General features: G+C 35.3%; 1 protein-coding gene and 1 pseudogene across 8 annotated transcripts in view; one reads left to right on the forward strand and one right to left on the reverse strand.

Annotated features, from left to right (window-relative positions):
- The window catches only part of CCDC88A (coiled-coil domain containing 88A), a 123,326-nt gene that overhangs the window by 48,230 nt on the left and 47,220 nt on the right, over positions 1-27,876 (forward strand). For all 7 annotated transcript variants that reach the window (XM_082426227.1, XM_082426228.1, XM_082426229.1 and 4 more), the window contains 6 exons: positions 107-247; positions 7,054-7,226; positions 20,388-20,469; positions 23,055-23,213; positions 24,704-24,850; positions 25,444-25,588. In XM_082426227.1, coding sequence (XP_082282353.1) covers positions 107-247; positions 7,054-7,226; positions 20,388-20,469; positions 23,055-23,213; positions 24,704-24,850; positions 25,444-25,588 — 847 coding nt within the window. The remainder of the gene's footprint in view (positions 1-106; positions 248-7,053; positions 7,227-20,387; positions 20,470-23,054; positions 23,214-24,703; positions 24,851-25,443; positions 25,589-27,876) is intronic.
- LOC309643525 (sushi repeat-containing protein SRPX pseudogene) lies at positions 255-7,040 on the reverse strand (annotated as a pseudogene). The gene has a single exon. The product of its transcript is annotated as a sushi repeat-containing protein SRPX pseudogene (transcript).

Below are 27,876 nucleotides of genomic sequence, written 5' to 3' on the forward strand. Positions count from 1 at the left end.
TTATTATATGGGATATATAGTATTTAAGCTAATATTATACTAAAATTAAATGTATTTTTAAGTATTAGCCATTTAAAAAATTGTTTACTTTGGTTGCTCTCTAAAGGTAACCCATAATCAGGAAAATGTGTTTGATCTACAATGGATGGAAGTGACTGACATGTCTCAGGAGGAAATAGAACCACTCTTGAAAAACATGGTATTGCATCTAAAAAGACTTATAGATGAGAGAGATGAACATTCGGAGGTTTGTAAATTTCTTTTAGTATATTATGAAAGTTTACTTTCCAAAAAACTTCAGAGATTTTTCAGAATTGATACTTTGTTTCTTAGGGACAGGTAATAAAGTACTATATGTCTTTTGTGCAACACAGGAACCAGAAAGGCTGCATAAAAGCCCCAAATTGCTAGTAAACACATTGCAATTAGGTTTTCTTTTCTCCTTCCTTTTAAATTACTCTGATTTTGTTCTTGTGTTTTTTAACTCATCCCCATAGTTCTGGCAACAGTACAGAAGTATGAAACTAAAAATACCGTTGATGTAAGTGGAAAAATCATTGCCTTTTCAAGGTAGAAGAATTTGCTTAAGGTTAATTTTGTAGTTTTATTGCCACATTTTGAGATTGGAAAAGTAAGTGTTAATAAAAGGAGAATAACAGGTGTTCTGAATAAAATGTCCCACAAAAGGTCTCAAATTTTTGTAGTCAGTATAATGAGATGTGATCTTAGAAAAGAGAATTATTATAAACTCCTTTAAGAAAGTACTTTGGTTTTTAAAAAGAGTAAAATTGCACCAGATTTTTTGCCTTCACTCTGAAAGCAGCTTATAATTTTTAAAGGAGTCTAGACGTTACTGCATGTGATGGTGAGTAATATTTTCTTAATAGCACACCAAAGTACTCTGTCATTCTGGAGAAAGTAAAACTTTGATTATTTGCTCCATTTACATGAGAGAGACGATTTGAGCTTATTTATAGAGAATTTGATTACTCTCGGGACTAATGAAAGACTACATAGGAGAAATTTCTAAAGATTTTTTTGGAACAAAAAACTTTCACGTCACTATAAAATATATTCATTTCTGATGGGAATTTTCAGTTTTTCTTAAGGCATTAAAAGAGAAGAAAATATAGGAAGTAAATATTTTAGAGCAACAACTAAATTTTTAAAAAAATCTTAAGACAGTGAGACCAAAGGAAGAAAAGAGTGAGTTGCAAAACATCCCTAGTATATATCAACCTTACCCTGAGATATTTAGATACTTTATTTTCAATCTGAGTTTTGAACCATATGCTATATCTTTTTTTATGTTAGTGTCTTTTTACTGTTTTATCCATTTTCTATAACATTTCTCTATTTGCGTTTCAAGATATTAAAGGTATTTTGAAAAGGTGTCTTCCAGCTTCTTAGGAATTACTTCTAAAAATCTGTACTTTGGTTTCATATGACTGATGGATGTGTAAAAATTGTTTGATCTCACTTACATGAAATAATTAATATGGAGTGAATGAGGATGTTATTTTGGAGAAATATAAACAAGATACTTGTCATTACATGATTTGTGTCAAAACTAAAAGGAATGTGAAACACTATATAGCATGATTGTTTGAAAAACCTTTTAAAAATCTGTTATCCTGCCTGATTAAGCATTTTAGTTGAATTTGTTTTTCTAACAAGGAAAAAAATGTTTTCTAAATACCTGAGGCAGGAGAATGTAGTCACATTCTCCTGCCTCAGGTATTTAGAAAACAAGTTTCTAGCTGGTTTAAACTCACTTCTCTGGGGGGAAAAAATCTTCAATTTGGATCAACAGTGGACTAGTTAGAAAAGATAATTAAAAATAATTGTGAAAAATATTAGACACATGTAAATGTAGTATGTAAATATAATAATTCTGTATCATTCAATTGGATTGAAACAAGTTCTTATTAACATTTTCCCTTTAACTTTTTTCTGCTTTTTTCTTCCAAAATATTTCATTAATTAATTTTATATAAAAAAACAAAATAGGAGAAAGTTATGTATCACACTGAATAGCAGATTGAGAGCAATGTTTATGGCTGTGGTTTCTAATTTCTCTATAAAATTAACTAACCATGATGGAGTAGAGAGAGAAAGAGTAAATATCATATTCATATTTTTTGGAGCACTTCAAAGTACAGATAGCTTGGTGCTAATTTTTAAGTGCAGAGAAAGCTTATAATAAAATAGACTTTAAAAATAACAAATAAAAATCTGTACATTAAAGATATTTTTAAGGCCTTTCTGTGTACCCAGCACTATGTAGAAAGAAAATTGTGGAGAGAGGAGCCATCCCATCAGGTGTTACAGGTCTGGCCCACTTCAGCTTGCAGGACCATCTCCTCTTTTCCCAAGGGGAAAGTGTCAGTCAGGCTGAAAAGGGCCACAGGCGTCACCAGGGAGACATAGCGCTCCTTGTCCATGCTGTGCTTACCCGCTAGCGCCATAGTGAAGGAATAGAATGGGATTCTGCCTGGACTGTAGAGCTAGTGCTGGAGGCATAATCTTTATTCCTATCCTGCCAGTGAGGGTCGGGAACATGCCTGCCAGCACAAGATGATGTGTTGAAGATCCAGGTCACACTGTACTTGCTGTAGCATTTCTTGCTGCGGCCAGTAGAGATTTGGGGCTATGGGTGTGGACACAATAAGGAGTCTCCTTTTCTCATAAAACTGATCCAGAAGTCATAAGACTGCTGTTCTGATGCCCACATTGATATTCATGGTTGCCCAGGTGGGCTCCATGCCAGACCAAGCCAGATTGAATTGACAGACTCAGGCAGGGCTACCCTGTGGCTTGTGGCCACCAATGCAGTACAACTTGCAAGTGGCTCCATAACTATTGCTGCTAGACATTTCATGTAACTGTTCCCTGGGACGTTGAATTTTGTCGCAGCATCTGACTCTTACTTTAACTCGAAATTTGCAGATCCCCTTGTTCTCAGCTCTGTCATAGACTGTGTACTGTATCTTGTGATCTCCTTCAGGAAAATTTGAGTCTAGGGAGGAGGTCTTTTAGAATAACATCAGTAGAATGTTGTTTGCTGTGTCTGTTCCCTCGGGTATCTCCCGGGACACTGAGGACTGTCAGCTTATTAGGATCAGAAATGTGTTCTTTCGTACTTGGGCACTTGATTCTGGGAGGTTCCATATCATCACAGGCTGGTCGGCCGCTCCAGGCTTTGTTGTCCGCTCCCATTTCAGTGTGTATCCTGGCAAGCAGTAGTACTCACACTGGGAGTTGAAGTGGGCGTCTAAAGCACTTAAATCCTCCACTTGCTGGCATGGCAAGAATTGGGAGCCACAGGCTATCCACAGGGGATGCTCCCCCTTGTCAGAACAGAGAGCCCTTTTTTCTGTTTTTATTGATCTTTTGTAATAATTGTTTCACTTCGATCTAGAAAATATAATTTGGTCGCCCTGTTTTTAATTACTCTTCATTTTTTTGTTCTTAATGCTATGAAACAAGAATCTCTTCAGTCCTCTCCTTTTACTAAAAACCAAATATTTATTGTCACTGTTTATGCCAAGCTTTGTGTTATAAGTTTATTGTATACTATCTTATTAAGTCTGCACAATAACCCCATTTTATAGATGAAGATTCTCAAGTTCAGAGAAGTTAGGTAACTTGTCCATTCTAACTCCAACGCTTGTGTCCCTAACCTTTATAACACCTTTGCCTAAATCTGTGATTGTGCTGAGCACGTCTCTGATTCTCTTCCTTAATGATGAGTTTTATAAGTAGAATTATTGTCACCAGAATTTTTTTAGCATTGTTGTATCTTTTTATGTTCATTCTTCAACATATATTAATAAATACCTGCTTTTTGCAAGATCTTGTGCTAGAGTATGTGGGAGCAACAAACTGACAAACTTTCAAAAAAGAACCAAAGATTGTTATAATCTAATAGGGAAATTATTTTAATAAAAGAATTAACTGTAATAAAAATTTGAAAGTGACAAGTACCAAAAAAGACACATATATCTAAAAAAATACTGTAGGAATTTAAAGAAGGAAGATATTACTTGCAACCATTAGTGGAATGTCTAGGATTGGAAGAATCAGAGAAGCCTTTAGAAATTAAAGGTATGCCTTAACAACATTTCCTGTCAGATTTTTTGAAAATGTTTGGAGTTCTTGAGCTCAAGAAACTACCGCTGTTAGAGAAAAGTCAAAATGTCTACATAATCTTTAATGGAAAATACCTCTGGATACTCTTATTTCTCAATACCAGGTTTCTTTCTTTTTAAAAAATATTTTGCAGCCCATAGATCTTTTGTGCTCTGTTTGTTGGCATCTGGAAGTTCTTGATACTTTAATTTAACCACCTGCTAATTTCAAACGTAATATGTGTCTTCAGTACTTTTCTTGAGCTTTCCGTTTTGTGAATCATTCAGTTAAATATTTTTGAGCAGCTCTTTTTGTGCACACTACTGTGGTGGATAACATCAGGGATACCAAAGGAGCATAAGAAAGATTGTATCTGGTTTATTAAAAAAAAAATTGTAAATGAAAAATTGTAAAGTAGCATAAAATTAAGTTCTAGTTTGTGCATGAAAGAGATATTTAGTTAATACTGTGTGCAGGTGTTATTGTTAAAGACAGGAGATGTTAGAAGGCAAGATTAAAGATAATTGAGACAGTAAGAAAATATACAGATAAAAGTTGATTCTGTGAAGTTTGAGCTTGGGCTACTGTGGAAATTAGTAACACTGTTCACAGAGACAGGGAAGTTGGGCTGGACGTACTGGGTAGATGGACAAGATGAAGTAATGTCAGTGAACAAACCACCCTTCAAAAGGTAGCACTGAAAGAGAAATAGTAGAAGGATAGTAAAGGGAAAATGTGATTTTTTTTTTCCCCCTAGATAGTAGAAACTTGTATGTCTTTGAAGAACAAGGAGAAAAAACCAATAGGAAGAGAGAAATTGAAAATGTTATAGAAGTAAGGAACAAGAGATGCATAAAAACGTAGGAGTTTATCACAGGTGGTTTTGTTTCTTTGACAAGTTGGAGAAGGGGTCATTTGTTGGAAGTGATGATAGTAGTTTGTAGTTGGGGGCTTATGTAGAGAAAAGGGAATATATTTACAACAGCCATTGTGGGAAGATTTTGCCAGGAAATCATCAAGATTTTCAATAAAAGAATTGACGGGCATTGGAAAGAGCTTAATTGAAAGTGGATGGCAATTTCTGTAGTAGGGCTGTATATTGTATATTTTTTTTGGTTTGTTTTGTTTTTTAGAGTTCTTTATCACCTTGGAGCAGAAATAGAAAAACTGATGGTAGGTAAGGAAAATGACATAGTGTTTGAGTCAGACTTGAATCTGAACTCCTGTTATACCTAACCATTAGATGCGTAACTTTGGTTAAGTTATTTAATCTATATGTGCCTCAGTTTCCTTATGCCTAAAATAGATGTAAAGCCTTTATTGCCAATTATAGTACTGGATAAGATCTTGTTGGAAAATCCCCTAGCTAGGGGTTCTATAAATATTAGTTCCCTTTTGTTTTTTCCTCAAAGAGTGAGCCATAGGCAAAGAATGGCATGGTGGTGTTAAATTAGAAAGTAAGGGTGACATTTAACAGCCTAATTGTAGTTCCAGACTGTGTAGAAACTCAGTAGCCAAGAATAATCTATTTGACTGGGCAAAAAGGGGGAGTTGAGTGATTAGAGGTTCAGGCATAGGAATGGCGATATGGCACAAGAGAGGAATGGTTCTTTCACTGGAGAAGCCTGTATGTATTGGATTGGAAGTGGATGTGGAGTTGTAGAGAGAAAGGGAACTGGGAGGTCATATTCTGAGGTGTATCAATAGGAATACTGGAATCTGTGAAAGCAGTAGTTGGACAGACCTTGATTTGGGTGCTCAAATGTATCGCAAGGATAAAGAAATGAATTCTGATGGGTGGTTTAAAAAAAGAAGAAGAAAAGTAACGATTCAATGAGGGCATTGTAAGACTTGGTGATGAGAAGCAAAGTGAGGATGGTGATTTCATGTTCCTAAGGTGTAACTCTACCCATTCCGTCTGGAGTAGAAGGACAGATGAAATGTCTACCAAAGACAATTTCTGTTTGCCTGGGAAGTTTGAAAGAAAATCTGAGAAATTGGTTTACAATAAGAGAATTTTCCAATAAGAGGAAAATTAGGGGAGTGGAGGAATATGATTGAGTGAGATACATGTAGGTTAAATAGCCCTTAAAGTTCAGATTTAGTATAAATAGAAGATTTGTGTCCCATGGTGGGTCTCTAGAGAAAGGAATAAAGTTAAGCTTTGAGATGGGAAGCAGATTAGAACTAGTATTTGTAAGAGAGAGCATAGGATATGGAGTGAAGAGACTGGTCTGGAGTCTTGGCATTGCTATGAGCTAGTTGTGAGATCATGGGCATATTAATCTCTGTGCCTCAGTTACCTTAGCTGCAGAATTAAGAGGTTGAACTAAACTTCTGAGGTTTTTTTAGGTCCCTCTGAGGTTCCTATTTACAATTCTAGAGCAGTGTTGTCCAATTCTGCAAGAATGGCAAGATTGTAATTCTGCACTGTCCAGTGCAGTAACCACTAGCCACTTGTGGCTGTTGTGCTCTTGAAATGTGGCTAATGTGACTAGGAACTGTATTTTTAACTCTTTAAATGTGAGATTAGCCACTTGTGCTACTGGTTACCATGTTGGACAGCACAATTATAGACACATCACTCTTGAGTTAATTTCTTTACTAAGTCTTTTATGCCTTTCCAACAGTTGCTATCTGTTCTTATTTTACCACAATTTACTTTTTTTTGTTAAAACACTGGGAAAGGAAAGAAGTATTAAGTCTTGTTTTTGTGTTATCTACTAAATAGCTCATCCATCTACTGTTGAATAAAACTTTAAAAAATGACAGCTAAATATGACAAAGTTATTTTTGACCAATGAATTCTTTTTTGATGTTGCAGTATAATACTTAGACTTAGTGACTAGTTTTGATGTGTTTGGTTCTCTGATATGTAAAATACTGAAAGTGATTCTGTGATTTATTTCTCTATTTCCTTAGACTATCGTTGAACTCTCTGAAGAGCGGGATGGTCTTCATTTTCCACCCCATGCCTCTTCATCTGCACAGTCACCTTGTGGTTCTCCAGGCATGAAGCGAACAGAAAGTCGACAGCATCTGTCAGTGGAACTGGCAGATGCTAAGGCCAAGATAAGAAGGCTTAGGCAGGAATTGTAAGTTGTTGCTTTTCAAGGCTCATTGAACTTATATAGTTGCAAAGGTGATCTAAAGAGTGTTTTTAGGCTTATGGAATATAGACGCGTGGTTCCCAGTTGCTAGGCTGTGTCAAAGTTTTTGGTAGTATTTGCCAAAGTGAGAAAAATAAGGAGACTGACATAAGGTTTTCTTAATGTTAAATCTTATCAATTTAAAGGATGCCCTTTATTCTGTATCAGTTTAAAGCATGCCCTATTTTTTTAGTGTTAGGATGTCCTTTCTTTTATAAAATAATGTTTTTCCTTGGCAAATTGAGGTCTGCTTAATTTTTTAATTTTTGCATTTCTTGAAATCCAAAATACTGGCAACCACTGATACAGATCAATAAGTTTAGCTTTTTTAAAATTAATGTTCTAAAAAACTGAATTTTTGGTATACAGTATTACAAAAAAATAATTTTGTGTATCTTCTGCATTGAGTAATTGAAATGCCTGAGTCATGTATCAGTACTTAGAAATGGTAAATATTCTGGTTGGTTAGTGCTGATGAAATTAATATCTATTTAACTTTCAAAGATCATTACAGGAAAATCAGTATAAATGTCACATAGGCATTCCTTGGTAAATCACATGGAAAGAAATAACCGGTCTCTGCTGGAGATTTTTTATATTGCAGTTTAAAAAGAACAAAGGAGTTTTGTATTTTAGGCTTTTTTTCTTTCTTTCTTTCCTTTTTTTTTTTTTGTTTTTTGGTTTTTCTTCCTGGAATTTGGGCTTCGGAGTATAGATTTTAAATTTAAAACCACAATATAACAATTAAGTTTATTTACTGATTGTTTAAAGCGGTTAGTTTAAGAAAGTGGTTGAATATGCAAGGTAGAAAAAATGTACAGTCCATAGGAAAATTTGAAAACAAAAAAATACAGCTTTCATTGTGAATGTCTGCATTATTATGTATCTATTGAAGTGAACACGCCCAGGATATTCTATAAACAGCTGCACCATGAAAATTAGGGAAGAGATTGCTGTTATTAGTTTGACTGGCAGTTAATGGATAGCCTAAACAGTGAACACTAGTTGGTTCCATATAATTTAGCACAATCTTCTCCAGTCTTTAGATAAAGCATGCAATTAGAACTGCAGTGATGGCTGTGAATTCATTTAACATTTTGCACTATATTAGAATTTGATTTTAAAATAAAATTTACTTGGGCATGGCGTTATTCAAATTCCAACAACTTAGAGACATTAGTAAAATTTGGTCTCATACGCTGATTGGAAAATGTAAATGAATAGTTTTAATGAGTAAATAAATATGCCAGATATAGCAAGTATTCCCAGTAACTAGCATTACATCAAACACCATCTCATATCTTTGTTGTCCTTTGAAAATGTGTCCCTTCTTAGATTTCTTCTATTAACATTTGTTTTAAGTGTTTTTGTTGGGATAGATCTTTACTAAAGTGATGAAGTATGGAATCATGGTGGATAAATTTAGTTCAGGTTGCCTTATACCTAATGGAAATAAATAATTGTAACGAGAACATGCAAATTAACTAATACCATACTTGTGGGTGGTACATGATAATATAATTGCTTTGGATTTATTAACATACAGAGTAAAAGTATAATTTGCAATTTGGATAGAACAAGAAGTAATTCCTTATAAATTTCACTTCTAAGCGGTAGTTAACACTATCAAAGGCTTCCTTTAATAATACCCTCTGTTTCCATGGATCCCATGTTTCCAAAGAGTTTTTCTCTCACACAAATTCTTTTTTAAAAAAACAGCTTTATTGAGATATAATTCCTATATAAGGAAATTTATCCTTTTAAAGTGTACAATTCAGTGATGTTTAGTTTATTTAGAATTCTGCAACCATCACATGCTGTCTAATTTCAAGACATTTTCATCACCCCAAAAGGAAACTCCATACCCATCAGCAGTCACTCTCCATCCCTCTTTGCCCTCGGCTCCTCAAAACCACTAATACACTTTCTAGTTCTATAGATCTGCCTATTCTGGACATTTCATATAAATGGATGCATACATTATATGGCCTTTTGTGACTGGCTTCTTTCACTTAGCATAATGTTGTCAGGGTTCATCCATGTTGTACCATATAGCAGTACTTCATTCCTTTTTATGGTTGAATAATATTCTCTCACATGGATATACCACATTTTGGTTACTCATTTATGAGTTGATGGACATTTGGATTGTTTCTACTTTTTGGCTGTTTAAATAATGCTCCCATGAACATTCATGTACACATTTTTGTGTATACATATATTTTCATTTCTCTTGGGTATTTACTGAGAAGTGGAAATGCTGGGTCATATAGTAGCTCTATGTTTAACCTTTTGAGGAACTGTCAAACTATTTGGCTGCACCATTTTACATCCCCACCAGCTATGTATGAGGGCTCCAGCATCTTGATATCCTCACCAATGCCTGTTATTATACACCTTTTTGATTATAGCCATCCTAGTGGGTGTGGAGTGATACCTCATTGTGGTTTGACTTCCAGTTCCCTGATGACTAATAATGTTGAGTGTCTTTTTTCTTTTTCTTTAATAAATTTATTTATTTATTTATTTATTTTTGGCTGCGTTGGATCTTTGTTGCTGCCCACAGGCTTTCTCTAGTTGTGGTGAGCGGGGGCTACTCTTTGTTGCAGTGTGGGATCTTATCATTGCAGTGGCTTCTCTTGTTGCGGAGCATGGGCTCCAGGCACGCAGGCTGCAGTAGTTGTGGCATGCGGGCTCAGTAGTTGTGGCTCGCGGGCTCTAGAGCACAAGCTCAGTAGTTGTGACGCATGGGCTTAGTTGCTCCGTGACATGTGGGTTCTTCCCGGGCCAGGGCTCAAACCCTTGTCCCCTGCATTGGCAGGTGGATTCTTAACCACTGCGCCACTAGGGAAGTCCTGTTGAGTGTCTTTTCATGTGCTTATTTGCCGCTTGTATATCTTCTTTGGAGAAATGTTTATTCAGATCCTTTGTCCATTTTTAAATTGAGTTTCTAGGTAAACTTTTTAAAAAAAGTAAAATTAAAAGCATTGAAATTTTCTTTTAATAGTTTGAGGGGTTTTTAAAAAATTTATTTATTTTATTTATTTATTTTTGGCTGTGTTAGGTCTTCATTGCTGTGTGCGGGCTTTCTCTAGTTGGGGCGAGTGGGGGCTACTCTTCATTGTGGTGCACGGGCTTCTCATCGTGGTGGCTTTTCTTGTTGCGGAGCACGGGCTCCAGGCACATGAGCTTCAGTAGTTGTGGCACGCGGGCTCAGTAGTTGGGGCTCGCGGGCTCTAGAGCAGAGGCTCAGTAGTTGTGGCGCACGGGCTTAGTTGCTCCGCGGCATGTGGGATCTTCCTGGACCAAGGATCGAACCCGTATCCCCTGCATTGGCAGGCAGATTTTCAACCACTATGCCACCAGTGAAGCCCAAAGCATTGGAATATTCCTCAAAAAGTTAACTATAGAATTTTTGTATGACCCAGCAATTCCGCACCTAGGTATATCCCACTAAAATTGAAAACGGGGACTCAAACAGATACTGGTATGCCAACGTTCATTGCAGCATTACTCCCAGTAGCCAAAAGGTGGAAGCAATCCAAATGGCCATGAACAGATGGATAAACAAAATGTGCTTTAGGCACAATGGAATATTATTCAGCCATAAAAGATGAAATTTTGTTACCTGCTACAACATGGATGAGCCATAGAAACAACTTGCTAAGTGAGATAAGCCAGCTACAAAGGACAAATATTGAATAATTCCACTTAAATGAAATATCTTTAATAGGCATATTGAGAGAGACAGAAAGTAGATTGGAGAGTTACTGCTTAATGAGTATAGAATTTCTCTTTGGGGTGATGAAAAAGTTTTGGGAATAGGTAGTCATGATAGTTTAACAACATTGTAAATGTAACTAATGCTGCTGAACTGTACACTTAAAATTGCAATATTATGTTATATATACGTTACCACAATAAAAAATTTGTTTTTAATTTTTAAAAAAGCATTTAGCAATCTGTAAAGAAATATTTGTAAGAAATACTTATAAATCACAAAATGTAATAGCTTTTCATCAGAAGAAATTTTAATGGTACAGTCATAAGAAAATAAAATTAGCCTTTCCTAGTATTCAAATAAATTCAAATTAGAACAATAACATGGCATTTTTCAGTTGTTAAATTGTTTCACATATAGGCTCTTTTATCCTCTGCTGGTTGCATTATAAATTTGTAATGAACTTTCTGCAGGGCAGTTTGACAGTGTATACCAAGGACCTTTAAACATGTAATGTACTTTTAGAAATCTGTCCTGGGGACTTCCCTGGTGGCGCAGTGGATAACAATCCACCTGCCAATGCAGGGGACATGGATTTGATCCCTGTCTGGGAAGATCCCACATGCCGCAGAGCACCTAAGCCCCTGTGCCACAACTACTGAGCCTGCGCTCTAGAGCCCACGTTCCACAACCACTGAAGCCCATGCGCCTAGAGCCCGTGCTCCGCAGCAAGAGAAGCCACCGCAAGGAGAAGCCCGTGCACTGCAATGAAGAGTAGTCCCTGCTCGCCACAACTAGAGAAAGCCCTCATGCAGCGACGAAGACCGAACGGCCAAAAATAAATTAAAAATTAAATCTTTAAAAAAAAAAAGAAAGAAATCTGTCTTGAAATATACAGCGCTTTATGTGTAATGATTTTATTTGCCAAAACATTGTTCATTACAGTGAAAATTGGAATCCACTTAAATGAATAAATTATGGTTCCTCTCTCAATGGGAATATTTCTCCATTAAAAATCAGGGTTTTTTAAAAAATGTAAGCAGATGCATGTATCTTTTCAAATTAGTGTTTTGTTGGGTTTTTTTCCAGATATATAACCAGGAGTGGAAATGCTGGGTCATATGGTAGTTCTATTTTTAGTTTTTTGAGAAACCCCCATACTGTTCTCCACAGTGGCTGCACCAATTTACATTCCCACCAACAGTGTACGAGGGTACCCTTTTCTCCACATCCTCAGCAACATTTGTTATTTGTGTTCATTTTGATGATAGCCGTTCTGACAGATGTAAGGCGGTATTTCATTGTGGTTTTGATTTGCATTTCCCTGATGATTAGTGATGTTGAGCATCCTTTATTGTGCCTGTTGGCCATCTGCATATCCTCTTTAGAAAAATGTCTATTCAGGTCTTCTGCCCATTTTTTAATTGGGGTGTTTGCTTTTTTGATGTTGAGTTGTATGAACTGTTTATATATTTTGGATATTAACCCCTTATCAGTCATATCATTTACAAAATTTTCTCCCATTCATTCAGTAAAGTTGTCTTTTTGAGTTTTTTTGTTTAGTTTTGTTTTTTAATTAATTAATTTATTTATTTTTGGCTGCGCTGGGTCTTCGTTGCTGCGCATGGGCTTTCTCTAGTTGTGGCAAGCGGGAGCTACTCTTCGTTGTGGTGCGCCGGCTTCTCATTGTGGTGGCTTCTCTTGTTGCGGAGCACGGGATCTAGGCATGCGGGCTTCAGTAGTTGTGGCTCGTGGGCTCTAGAGCGCAGGCTCAGTAGTTGTGGCGCATGGGCTTAGTTGCTCCACGGCATGTGGGATCTTCCTGGACCAGGACTCAAATCCGTGTCCCCTGCATTGGCAGGCGGATTCCTAACCACTTCGCCACCAGGGAAGTCCCTGTCTTCTTGTTTTTGCTGTGCAAAAAGACTTTAAGTTTAATTAGGTCCCATTTTTGAATTTTTGCGTTTATTTCTTTTGCTTTAGGAGACTGATCCAAAAAAATATTGCTACAATTTATTTCAAAGAATGTTCTGCCTATGTTTTCTTCTAGGAGTTTTATGGTTTCTGGTCTTGCATTTAGGTCTTAATCCATTTTGAGTTTATTTTTGTATATGGTGTTAGAGAATGTTCTAATTTCATTCTTTTACATGTAGCTCTCCAGTTTTCCCAGCATAACTTATTAAAGAGACTGTTTTTCTCCATTGTATATTCTTGCCTCCTTTGTTGTAGATTAATTAACCATAAATGTGTGGGTTTATTTCTGGGCTTCCTGTTCTGTTCCATTGATCTATTGTCTGTTTCTGTGCCAGTGTCATACTGTTTTAATTACTGGAGCTTTGTAGTGTAGCCTGAAGTGAGGGCACATGATTCCTCCATCTCTGTTCTTCTTTCTCACGACTGTTTTGGCTATTTGAGTCTTTTGTGTTTCCATACAATTTTTAAGATTATTTATTCTAGTTCTGTGAAAAATGCCATTGGTATTTTGATAGGGTTTGCATTGAATCTGTAGATTGCCTTGGTTAGTATGGCCATTTTGACAGTATGAATTCTTCCAATCCAAGAACACAGTATATCTTTCCTTCTGTTTGTGTTGTTCAGTTTCTTTCATCAGTGTCTTATAGTTTTCTGAGTATGGGTCCTTTACCTCCTTTGGTAGGTTTATTCCTAGATATCTTATTATTTTTGATGTGATGGTGAATGGGATTTTTTCCTTAATTTCTCTTTCTAATAGTTTAATGTTAGTGTGTAGAAATTCAACAGATTTCTGTATATTAATTTAGTATCCTGCAACTTTACCAAATTTGTTGATGAGCTCTAGTAGTTTCTGGTTGCATCTTTAGGATTTTCTGTCTGTGTTGCCGAACTTAGGTTCAGCTGCTCACTGTTTGAAGGCCAGTACTTGAGAGAAAAGTATTGGTTGGAAAAGAAAGGTTGCTTTATTCAGGAGGCTAGCAACCTGGGGAGAAGGTAGACTTGTGTCCAAAAACCAACTCTGAAGACTCTGCTTGACCATGAAAGTTTTTAAAAGGAGAATCATTTTGGAGGTGGTCAGAGTCTTGTTATCTTCTGTGTGCACACTTTCTTCTGATTGGTTGGTGGTGAGGTAACAGGGTGGTATTCCAGGAATCTTGTGCTCAGCATGAAGTGACCATCCTCCACCTGAGTGGGGGCCTTAGTTCCTGTAGAAGAACTCAAAGGTATTGTTATGTATATTCCTTGAGGAGGCACCAGGACCCTGCTTTATTGCTGCACAGTTGTTTCTTGACTATTCCTCCTTTGTTTCTACATTCCCTTCCCTCCCTCATTAGCAACTGTTTGAATCTGCCCTTTGGAACTCAGGGAGCTTCAGGAGGCTGAATGAAGCCTATTTCCTACAAACAACAAACAGGGGACATGAAAAGGACTTGTACCTGGGAGGGTCCCACAGGGTCCTGCTCAGTTTCATCTATAGTGTCATGTCATCTGCCAATAGTGACAGTTTTCATTCTTCCTTTCCAATTTGGATTCCTTTTATTTCTTTTTCTTGTCTGATTGCTGTGGCTAGGACTTCAATACTATGTTGAATAAAAGTGGTGATAGTGGATATCCTTGTCTTACTATTGGTCTTAATGGAAATGCGTTCAGCTTTTCACCATTGGGTATGATTTTAGCTGTGGGTTTGTCATATGTAGCTTTTATTATGTTGCGGTATGGTCCCTCTATGCCCACTTTCTGCAGACTTTATTCTAAATGGGTGTTGAGTTTTGTCAAAAGCTTTTTCTGCATCTATCAAGATGATCATATGGTTTTTATTGTTCAGTTTGTTAATGTGGTGTTCAAAAAGATACATGCACCCCAGTGTTCATAGTAGCATTATTTACACTTGCCAAGATATGGTAGCAACCTAGGTGAGAAAGAAAAGACCTACAATAACAAACCCAAAACAATTAAGAAAATGGTAATAGGACATACATATCGATAATTACCTTAAATGTAAATGGCTTAAATGCTCCAACCAAAAGACATAGACTGGCTGAATGGATACAAAAATAAGACCCGTATATATGCTGTCTACAAGAGACCCACTTCAGACCTAGGGACACATACAGACTGAAAGTGAGGGGATGGAAAAAGATAGTCCATGCAAATGGAAATCAAAAGAAAGCTGGAGTAACAATTCTCATATCAGACAAAATAGAGTTTAAAACAAAGACTATTACAAGAGAAAAAGAAGGACACTACATAATGATCAAGGGATCAATCCAAGAAGAAGATATAGCAATTGTAAATATTTATGCACCCAACATAGGAGCACCTCAATACATAAGGCAAATACTAACAGCCATAAAAGGGGAAATCGACAGTAACACAATCATAGTAGGAAACTTTAACACCCCACTTTCACCAATGGACACATCATGCAAAATGAAAATAAATGAGGAAACACAAGCATTAAATGATACATTAAACAAGATGGACTTAATTGATATTTATAGGACATTCCATCCAAAAACAACAGAATACACTTTCTTCCCAAGTGCTCATGGAACATTCTCCAGTATAGATCATATCTTGGGTCACAAATAAAGCCTTGGTAAATTTAAGAAAATTGAAATTGTATCAAGTATCTTTTCCAACCACAGTGTTTCGAGACTAGATATCAATTACAGGAAAAAGTCTGTAAAAAAAATACAAGCACATGGTGGCTAAACAATACACTACTTAATAACCAAGAGATCACTGAAGAAATCAAAGAGGAAATCAAAAAATATCTAGAAACAAATGACAATGAAAACACGACAACCCAAAACCTATGGGATGCAGCAAAAGCAGTTTAAGAGGGAAGTTTATAGCAATACAATGCTACCTTAAGAAACAAAAAACATCTCAAATAAACAACCTAACCTTACACCTAAAGCAATTAGAGAAAAAAGAACAAAAAAACCCCAAAGTTAGAAGAAGGAAAGAAATCATAAAGATCAGATCAGAAATAAATGAAAAAGAAATGAAGGAAATGATAGCAAAGATCAATAAAACTAAAAGTTGGTTCTTGAGAAGATAAACAAAATTGATAAACCATTAGCCAGACTCATCAAGAAAAAAAGGGAGAAGACTCAAATCAATAGAATTAGAAATGAAAAAGAAGTAACAACTGACACTGCAGAAACACAAAGGATCATGAGAGATTACTATAAGCAACTCTATGCCAATAAAATGGACAACCTGGAAGAAATGGACAAATTCTTAGAAATGCACAACCTTCCGAGACTGAACCAGGAAGAAGTAGAAAATATGAACAGACCAATCACAAGCACTGAAATTGAAACTGTGATTAAAAATCTTCCAACAAACAAAAGCCCATGACCAGATGGTTTCACAGGCGAATTCTATCAAACATTTAGAGAAGATCTAACACCTATCCTTCTCAAACTCTTCCAAAATATAGCAGAGGGAGGAACACTCCCAAACTCATTCTACGAGGCCACCATCACCCTGATAGCAAAACCAGACAAAGATGTCACAAAGAAAGAAAACTACAGGCCAATATCACTGATGGAAATAGATGCAAAAATCCTCAACAAAATACTAGCAAACAGAATCCAACAGCACATTAAAAGGATCATACACCATGATCAAGTGGGGTTTATCCCAGGAATGCAAGGATACTTCAATATACACAAATCAATCAATGTGATACACCGTATTAACAAATTGAAGGAGGAAAAACCATACGATCATCTCAATAGATGCAGAAAAAGCTTTCGATAAAATTCAACACCCATTTATGATACAAACCCTCCAGAAAGTAGGCATAGAGGAAACTTACCTCAACATAGTAAAGGCCATATGTGACAAACCCACAGCCAACATCGTTCTCAATGGTGAAAAACTGAAACCATTTCCACTAAGATTAGGAACAAGAGAAGGTTGCCCACTCTCACCACTATTATTCAACATAGTTTTGGAAGTTTTAGCCACAGCAATTAGAGAAGAAAAAGAAATAAAAGGAATCCAAATCGGAAAAGAAAAAGTAAAGCTGTCACTGTTTGCAGATGACATGATACTGCACATAGAGAATCCTAAAGATGCTACCAGAAAACTACTAGAGCTAATCAATGAATTCAATAAAGTAGCAGGATACAAAGTTAATGCACAGAAATCTCTTGCATTCCTATACACTAATGATGAAAAATCTAAAAGTGAAATTAAGGAAACACTCCCTTTTACCATTGCAACAAAAAGAATAAAATATCTAGGAAGAAACCTACTTAAGGAGACAAAAGACCTGTATGCAGAAAACTATAAGACACTGATGAAAGAAATTAAAGATGATACAAACAGATGGAGAGATATACCATGTTCTTGGATTGGAAGAATCAACATTGTGAAAATGACTCTACTACCCAAAGCAATCTACAGATTCAATGCAATCCCTATCAAACTACCACTGGCATTTTTCACAGAACTAGAACAAAAAATTTCACAATTTGTGTGGAAACACAAATGACCCTGAATAGCCAAAGCAATCTTGAGAAAGAAAAACGGAGCTGGGGGAATCAGGCTCCCTGACTTCAGACTATACTACAAAGCTACAGTAATCAAGACAGTATGGCATTGGCACAAAAACAGAAATATAGATCAATGGAACAGGATAGAAAGCCCAGAGATAAACTCACGCACATATGGTCACCTTATCTTTGATAAAGCAGGCAAGAATATACAGTGGAGAAAAGACAGCCTCTTCAATAAGTGGTGCTAGGAAAACTGGACAGCTATATGTAAAAGAATGAAATTAAAACACTCCCTAACACCATACACAAAAATAAACTCAAAATGGATTAAAGACCTAAATATAAGGCCAGACACTATTCAACTCTTAGAGGAAAACATAGGCAGAACACTCTATGACATATATCACAGCAAGATCCTTTCTGACCCACCTCCTAGAGAAATGGAATAAAAACAAAAATAAACAAATGGGACCTAATGAAACTCAAAAGCTTTTGCACAGCAAAGGAAACCATAAACAAGACGAAAAGACAACCCTCAGAATGGGAGAAAATATTTGCAAATGAAGCAACTGACAAAGGATTAATCTCCAAAATTTACAAGCAGCTCATGCAGCTCAATATCAGAAAAACAAACAACCCAGTCCAAAAATGGGCAGAAGACCTAAATAGACATTTCTCCAAAGAAAATATACAGATTACCAACAAACACATGAAAGAATGCTCAACATCATTAATCATTAGTGAAATGCAAATCAAAGCTACAATGAGATATCATCTCACACCAGTCAGAATGGCCATCATCAAAAAATCTACAAGCAATATATGCTGGAGAGGCTGTGGAGAAAAGAGAACCCTCTTGCACTGTTGGTGGGAATGTAAATTGATACAGCCACTATGGAGAACAGTATGGAGGTTCCTTAAAAAACTACAAATAGAACTACCATACGACCCTGCAATCCCACTACTGGGCATATACCCTGAGAAAACCGTAATTCAAAAAGAGTCACGTACCACAATGTTCATTGCAGCTCTATTTACAATAGCCAGGACATGGAAGCAACCTAAGTGTCCATCAACAGATGAATAGATAAAGAAGGTGTGGCACATATATACAATGGAATATTACTCAGCCATAAAAAGAAACGAAATTGAGTCATTTCTAGTGAGGTGCATGGACCTAGAGTCTGTCATACAGAGTGAAGTAAGTCAGAAAGAGAAAAACAAATACCGTATGCTAACACATATATATGGAATCTATTTTTAAAACAAAAAAAAAAGGGTCATGAAGAACCTAGGGGCAAGACGGGAGTAACGACGCAGACCTACTAGAGAATGTACTTGAGGATACGGGGAGGGGGAAGGGTAAGCTGGGACAAAGTGAGAGAGTGGCATGGACGTATATACACTACCAAATGTAAAATAGATAGCTAGTGGGAAGCAGCCGCATAGCACAGGGAGATCAGCTCGGTGCTTTGTGACCACCTAGGGGGGTGAGATAGGTAGGGTGGGAGGGAGGGAGACGCAAGAGGGAAGAGATATGGGGATATATGTATATGTATAACTGATTCACTTTGTTATAAAGCAGAAACTAACACACCATTGTAAAGCAATTATACTCCAAGAAAGATGTTAAAAAAAAAAAAGAACATGTGGTATATATACGTAGAATGGACTGCTATGCAGCCATAAAAAGAATGAAATTTTGCCATTTAAAACAACATGGATGAACTTGGAGGGTATTATGCTAAGTGAAATAAGTCAGACAGAGAAAGACAGATACTGTATGATGTCACTTATGTGTCGAATCTAAAAAATAAAACAAACTAGTGAATATAACAAGAAAGAAACAGACTCGTAGATACAGGGAACAAACCAGTGGTTACCAGTTGGGAGAGGGAAGGGGGAGGGGAAACATAAGGGTAGGGGATTAAAAGGTGCAAACTTATGTATAAAATAAGCTGCGGGATATATTGTGTACAGCACAGGGAATATAGCCAATATTTTATGGAGTATAACTTTAAAAAATTGTGAATCACTGTAGTATATATCCATAACTTACATAACATTGTATATCAAGTATACTTCAATAAAAAATGTTTCTGGTGAAAATAAATTTTAAACATAAGCAGGTATAAGATGTTAGAAACAGATTGTTTTACACAATGAACATTTACTTGTTATTATTTAAGAACAGAAGATGGACAAGTAGAGATAGTGAGTGGAGACTTACTTTGAGGAGCTTGGCTCTGAAGGGGAGATAGAAAATGGGAGTTAGAAGTAAAGCAATTTAAAAAGAAAAAAGTGTATAGTAGGAGGAATACGAAGATGTCTAGATTACAGGGAAGAAACCAACAGAGATAAAGATTTTAACAGGGGGATTTTTGCAGAAACTAACTCCTGTAGCTGTAATACGTCTCTGGTCAAAAATGTATTATGTATCTGTGTGGCAGTGTATCATTTTCTTTAGGTCATTGTAAATGTTGAAAACAGTTTGGAGACCGTTAGAAGTCTCAGACCCAGATAGTATTGCCTTTCATAAAAACTCTTCCAGCTTATTTGTCTTTGACTAGGCAGAGAGGGAGAAAGAGCTAAAGGAGAGTGAGAATTGGGGGATGGCAGAAAAGATGAAGAGAGCGAAGCTACCTTACGAACTATGAGGACATTAGTCACTGAGGTTCTTAGCCTTTGGAGAACTTTAAGGGAGAGTATCATGACATCCAGTCATATAAATTCCTAATACCAATTTCTTTGTCTTTTTCCCTAGGTTGGGGTTATGGCCAGTACTATGTTAAACTAGATGTTTAATAATGATAATAAGTTTGTATTGATACAGATGATGATCATAGTTTTCAAAGCATTAAGTTTGTTATTTAATAAATATTTTTTGCATTTAAGGGAGGAAAAGACTGAACAGTTGTTGGACTGTAAACAAGAACTTGAGCAAATGGAAATAGAACTAAAAAGGCTGCAACAAGAGGTTTGTACCTGGAACTTTTATTATATAGGATCAATTGGAAATTGATTTTTGTCCTTATAATATATAACATTTGCCTTACTGCTTACTGAGGTTTCATGAGATCCAATGACTTTTTCAGTGTTTCTCTCTTCAAAAATGCCACAACCAAAACTAGAAATCAAAACTAGAAAGGTCTTTGGAGTTTTCTTTTTTCTCTATTAGTTCTATTCAAACTTTGCTAAGATTCCAAGGAGCCTCTTAGGACTGGTGCAGTTCCAGGTTTCTCTTTTTTATGTATTGGCTTCTGTGGGCTTGGAAGCTGGAACAACTCTAGGTCTCTGCCCTCTGATGGTGCTTTATGTTAACCTTATATACGACAGAATGCTTTTTAATTTTTCACTCTTTCTACTAAATAAGATCCAAACTTTTACTTTTTTAAATACTATTTTTTTTTCTCATGCTTTGTGTTTTTTCATCTTGAACCAAGACTGTTTAAGAATTTGCTTCTTTTAATTACTCTGTAATGTTTCGTTTTCATTTAGAGGTAGTACAAGAGGTCTTCTTTAACCCATAAATGGTAAGGATTGGGGTAAGGCTGGACAATTATTTCTTCTCCTTACTTCACCTAACCTGCCATTTTAAATTCAGGGAACATTTCACTTGCAGGATCATAAACTGGGACCTTTCTAGATGAATGAATCTAGGGATCATAATTTTTAGTTTTAGATTTGCTGTTGCTGCTATTCCACTTCTTGGTAGCAGGGATTTTTTGTATTTGTGCTCCATCTAAAATTGTCATTCTCAATCTTTTTGGTCTCAAGACCCTTCTTTACTCTTGAAGATTAATGAGGATTATTTAATGTGTATTCTCTTTACTGGAATTTACTATATTTGAAATTAAAACTAAGAATTTAAAAAGTATTTATTAATTCATTTAAAAATAATACTCAATTCACTCCATGTTAACATAAAAATTATATAGTAATTAAATAACCATTATTTTCCAAAACAAAAAAAAATTAGAAGAATAGTAGTGTTTTATATTTTTGCAAATCTCTTTTTTAAATGCCTGGATTAATTGAAGACTACCAGATTCTCATATCTATTGAATATTTCTTCATTCAATCTGTTAAGATATCACATGCCATGTTTGTAGCCTCTGAAAAACTCCACTGTCCCTTCATGAGAGAATGAGAGTGAAAACAGCAAGTACTGTCTTAGTATTATTATGAAAATAGTTTTGACCTCATGAATTCCCTGGAAGGGTTTCAGGGACCCACAGATTTCCCTGGATCACACTTTGATTACTGCTACTCAAAGGATTACAAGAGGGCTTTTAAAAGGTTGAATTTTAATACTTATTTCAAATGGCATAAAGATATGTACTAATCATATGCAAGTAATCATTCATGTGAAAGTATTAAAAACTCAGCAGGATTTTGGTAACATGTCTGGGTAGAAACATTATTTCTCTAAAGTAACTAATGATCAACTTCTGTAACAGTTTGCCTCTTCTGTGTTTTTACTATCTGACATTTTAAAGTTAACTTTTCACCTTAAATTCATTGCAAATGGTTATGTTGAGGAGAGGTTTAGTTACTTTAAAATATCCTGAATATTTTTTACATTCTTAATGGAGAACATTATATATAAAAGTTTGTATACAAGCATATGCTTTTATTTTTGTATAGAAACATATATTTAAAAAATTTTTATTATTATTTTTTAATATTTATTTATTTATTTAGCTGCACTGAGTATTAGTTGCAGCATGCAGGATCTTCATTGCCATGTGCGGGATCTTCATTGCTGCATTTGGGATCTTTAGTTGCAGCATCTGGGATCTAGTTCCCTGACCAGGGATCAAACCCGCTCCCCCTGCATTGGGAGCACGGAGTCTTAGCCACTGGACCACCAGGGAAGTCCCTAGAAACATATATTTTTAAAATACTTCTTATTCCTGGTTTAAAAAAAGGCTTTTTTATCTCCTCATTTTAAAAAAATAATTAAGGTGTAATTTATATACCATTGAATTTACACTTTTCGCAGTCCATCGCCTTAACCACTTGGCCTTCTCATCCCACAAAAATCACACTTTTAAAGTACACAAGTCAGGGACTTCCCTGGTGGTGCAGTGGATAAGACTCTGCGCTCCCAATGCAGGGGGCCTGGGTTCGATCCCTGGTCAGGGAACTAGATCCCACACGCATGCCGCAACTAATAGTTTGCATGCCACAGCTAAGGACCTCATGTGCCGCAACTAAGGAGCTGGTGAACCGCAACTAAGGAGCCCGCCTCCCACAACAAAGACCCGGTGCAAATAAATAAGTAATTTAAAAATAATAATGATAAAGTACACAAGTCAGGGACTTCCCTGGTGGTCCAGTGGTTAAGACTCTGCGCTTCCAATGCAGGGGACACGGGTTCGATCCCTGGTCGGGGAGCTAAGATCCTACATGCCACAGGGCGCGGCCAAAAAAAAAAGTACACAAGTCATTGTTTTTTTGTGTGTTTTTTTGGTAAATTCTTCAAATTGTACAACCCAAGGATTATCAATTTGAAAATAGAAAATAATATTTTAAATATTAATATTTGTTTATATTTAGAACATGAATTTGCTTTCGGATGCTCGTTCTGCAAGAATGTATCGAGATGAATTAGATGCGCTTCGGGAGAAGGCCGTCAGAGTTGATAAGCTTGAAAGTGAAGTTAGCAGATACAAAGAGAGGCTACATGATATTGAATTTTATAAGGCAAGAGTTGAGGTATGTTACGTAATTTAAACCATTCACAGTTCTTTTCTTTAGAAGCATTATGATTTTTCAAAATGCATTTAAAATACACTTTAATAAATGTAAGGAACTCTTGAAACATTGAGCAAACTGTAAATAGCATCAGGTGTTTATTTTATGATAGATCAGCATATTGTTTAGACTTGTAAAAAGGGATTTTTGGATGCTATTCATTTTATTGAATTCCTTGGGGCTCTTCTTTCATTCCTTTATTTAGTATTATATGTAGCAAAGACTTTTGAAATCAAAATAAAGTATATATCTCTACTAATTTCTAACTCGTTCCTAGAAGTGAGTGTGAAACATATTTCTGATTGCTGCTCAACTCAGAATACTAAATTAGGTTCAATGAAGACGAAATCAATATCTGTCTCCCTCTCTCTCTCTCTCCCCCTCCCCCCACCTCTCTGTCTCTTTCTTCCCTCCCACCCCCATTTGTCTTCTCTCTTTATATATATATATATATATATATATATATATATATATATATATATATATGAACAAATTAGAAAAAACAATTTTTCTTAGTTAATGGTTGCAGTTCTGTGTTACATGAAGTTGAGTTTGACAGCAAGAATTTGAAAATCCTTGCTTCTTGGCATTCTTTTTTCCTTTCTCCGTGATTTCTTCATCGTCCGTAAACAGAGAAGATTTTGGTCAGTTTTAATATGGGGATAAGAAAGAAGGAGTATGCTAAATCAGGAAATGAAAACATTATAACAGAAAGTTAGAACTTAGCCTGAACGTTACCAGAAAATAGACCCAATAGAGTGCAAAGATAAGGTGTATATTAGTTCTTTGTTAATTGTTTAAATAGGCGTATGCATGGCGCTATTAAGGGATCCTCATGGATGCCACTGTTTTAATATACTTTCTCTTGACTTCAGCTTATAAACCGTAGGCTTAAACTTAGCAATATAGATTTGTGAACATGTCTTCAAAACATACGTAGGAGTTTAAAGATGTTTATGTAAAATATTTATTGATAAAAGCCTTGGTTTATGATTCTGTGAGTCTTAATTCAAGTCTTGGTATTTTACTCAAAACCCCCAAATTCTTCACTTTCAAGTAGAGAGAAACCTAAATCTATTTCAGTAAATAAATTAAGCCCTGATTCTATGGCGATTGGTGTCTTAAATATCTGGAAGATACTTATACTGAGTTCCTTATCCTTGTGACTTAGGAATTTAAATATACCCTGACAATTTCATGTGAAATTATAGTAGTGTTATTGATCCTAATGTAAGTACTGAGTATTTTGTTTATATAATAACTTAAATTCTGGGAAATAAAATGAAACCAACTATATTTCTGTTATTCAGTAGCTTTACTCTTGCATAGAACTGTTGATAAAGACAGTTGAATGTCTTACTTTATAATAAAGAATTTTTATGTTTCAGAGCTTTAAAAATTAACATATTAATGTATTTGTGACAAATAAAGCCTACTTGAAATGTTTATAGGAATTAAAAGAAGACAATCAAGTTTTATTAGAAACAAAAACCATGTTGGAAGACCAATTAGAAGGAACTCGAGCTCGTTCTGATAAATTACATGAATTAGAAAAAGAAAATTTACAACTGAAGGCTAAACTGCATGATATGGAAATGGTACGTATTATAAGGTAGATCTATTACATGGCCTCTAAGTAAAAATTGTAAGATTTATCTGATTTTCCTATAGTGACAAGGATGGCTAGTGTCCTTAAGGCCTTAACAGAGAAGAGATAGCTAAATAAATTAGATGCTTCCAATTTTATATAAATTCAGAAGTAGTAGAAATTTCTGCTTTTGTTACAGAGGGGTATTATTTATTAATTTTGACTACTGTTTTTCAGAAAACCCTAATAAGCCGTTGTGCAAACACTCCTTTAGAATATAGAAATACAACTATTTGCTAAAATTTATCATTGGGTCAGAAATCATTTGTTATATCATTAAAACAATATAATGACTATGAAGAGGTGTTTTCAGTGTCCCCAAAGATCACTATAAAAGGATGTCAGATACCTGATCAGTTTAGTGACCAGCAGTAATAATTATAATTGATTATTAGCTTCAAATTGTGACAGTTTTAAGGAACTCACAATTTATCTCATTATACAGTTTCTGATAAATGAAAGTTATAAGTAATAAAATATTAGCTTGAAATTGTACTGTTTCTTAGCTTTCTTTTCTCTCCCTACTCCCTGCCAATAAAAAAGGAGCGTGATATGGATAGAAAAAAGATTGAAGAATTAATGGAAGAAAATATGACTTTGGAAATGGCACAGAAACAAAGTATGGACGAATCATTACATCTTGGCTGGGAGCTGGAACAAATATCCAGAACTAGTGAAATTTCTGAAGGTATTTCCAATACTCTTTTTTTTTTAATTTAAATGGATGAATGAATAAATGAAGTTGTATTTATGCTTACATTTCTGGATATTTCATTGCTGTTCTTTATTTTCCCTGGTTGGAGATGTCGCAAAAGGCCACATATCTCCCTAGATAGAATTTCACAGAGTAATATGTTAATTTCCACATGCCTGGGTCTGGTCCTTATCTTTGCATGTCACTCAACTTTGAGTGCAGTAGCAGATTCGATCAGTTGTTTAGGCACAATTTCATGTTCATATCACAATAAACTGGGATATCAGTTTATTACTTTATTTTGAGAGATACAGCCATCTACTAAAAAGGAAAGAAAAGTCATTAGCTGGTCACCATGTTCTTTGACTTTAGGCAAACCTAAATAGGAAATCAGAATGCAGTGGGAGTATTCTTTGGTGAATATGTAGCCAGAATAAAGCAAGTTAAGGATCTTTATGGCTACTTTCATCAATATGTTGGATTTTAGGATTATACCTACCATTTATACCCTGGAGGTTATGAAAGACCCCAGATAAATTTTTAACTTTCGGCTCTATTTCCTAGGCTCCACATTAACTTGTCCTCTTTATTAAAGCTGGGGCACACACATACAATGTGGTTTTTTGTGTTAAAGCTTTGAGTTTACTAATACTGCTATACAATACTTTATTTAAATTATACCCAGGTCACATTTATTTGAATTAGACTGGTTCCCTAATTCCTTAGTTACCCAGTATTTAGATTATTATACCTGTTTTTCTTCCTTCAGCAGATATTTATTAAGCACCTACCATGTGTAAAATATTATACCAGGCCCTGAGGATATAGTGGGAGGTAGACATAAGGTCTGAAAGAGCTTATAACCTGGTGCTTAAAGAAGTTACTTCTACAGATGACTCATCATATTTATTACTATTAGGCTTTTCCTAATTTTACACTTGAGAACCTAGTTCCGGATTCTGGGACCCCATGTAAATTGACTTCATAGTAAGTAATTATATTCAGCTGAGAATGAATTTGCTGGGATGTGTTACTTAAAATATTTGTGGAACTTTTTTACTGTATTCCACATGAATTTAGTTACAAAGAAAACAATTCAGACTTAAATGTTTTCTACTATTACATTAGTTAAAATTAACACTGTTAGGAGTTTTCTCACCTGTTAAGTGGGGATAATAATAGTAAGTACTATCTTATAGGGTTGTTGTGAGGGTTGAATTTGTTAATGAAGCCCTTTAGAACTGTGCCTAGTAAATAGTAAGCATTTGAGTGTTTTTTATTATTATAATTATCATTATATCACATTTGTTTTGCGGGGGTCATAGAACATAATATTCATTTAGTGTGGCATAGTTTTTTTTTTTAACTATACAAGGGACTTTCTAGAAAATTTGCAAACTCTGGAAAAATATAAAGAAGGAAATCAAAGTCACTAATAATTTCTTGCCTTTTACATTTCACAAAATTTGCTTCTAGAATTTTCCTACACACGCAGGGTTATCTTTTATATCAGCAGATCAGTGTGTATATACAATTAAGGTTCCTTTTTTCATCTAAGAATATAACGTAGACAATCTCCCATGTTAAAAGTGTGTCGTAAGTATCCTTTTAAAGTCTTTGTAGTCTGACTGGAAGCTTCCTCAAAGCATGTAGTATTGAAAGCTTTATTAAGGCATATCATGTTTTGTAGCCTGATCTTGTTTGATTGAAATGCATGACCTCAAATCATGCAGTTAGAGTTGTACTTAAGAAGACTTGGACAACTAATGGAATTTATAAAAAGTCAATGACTACCTAGTATACTAGCTTTTAATAAAAGATTAACAATGTGCTGACTAGAACAAAAGCTTGAAATAAGAATTGAGGCTTTCTTTACTTAAAATCTAGGGGATATTTTACTCTACCTAATTTTTGAAAGAATGTATGACTTGTGTGGCTACATGTTTGTGTGTGTGTGTTTCTTTGCTTTTTATGATGGAGGATTTCAAACGTACGCAAAAGTAGACAGACCCAGAAATTCCCTCCTGTATTTCTGTTTATTTCCCTTCTTGAAGTCTAGGATTTCAAAATAAATTCTAAGTGTCATATTTCATTTGTAAATCCTAATATTTTTATGTCATCAAAATATTTAATGAGTCTGTTATAGGGTTATTAAAAATAATTATTTTTGGCTTACTGGAGAGCATCATTTACAGAAGTCATATTTCATTTGTAAATCCTAATATTTTTATGTCATCAAAATATTTAATGAGTCTGTTATAGGGTTATTAAAAATAATTATT

This window comes from Balaenoptera physalus (genome assembly GCF_965194825.1).
Source record: "Balaenoptera physalus genome assembly, chromosome: 15".
Classification (NCBI taxonomy): domain Eukaryota; kingdom Metazoa; phylum Chordata; class Mammalia; order Artiodactyla; family Balaenopteridae; genus Balaenoptera; species Balaenoptera physalus.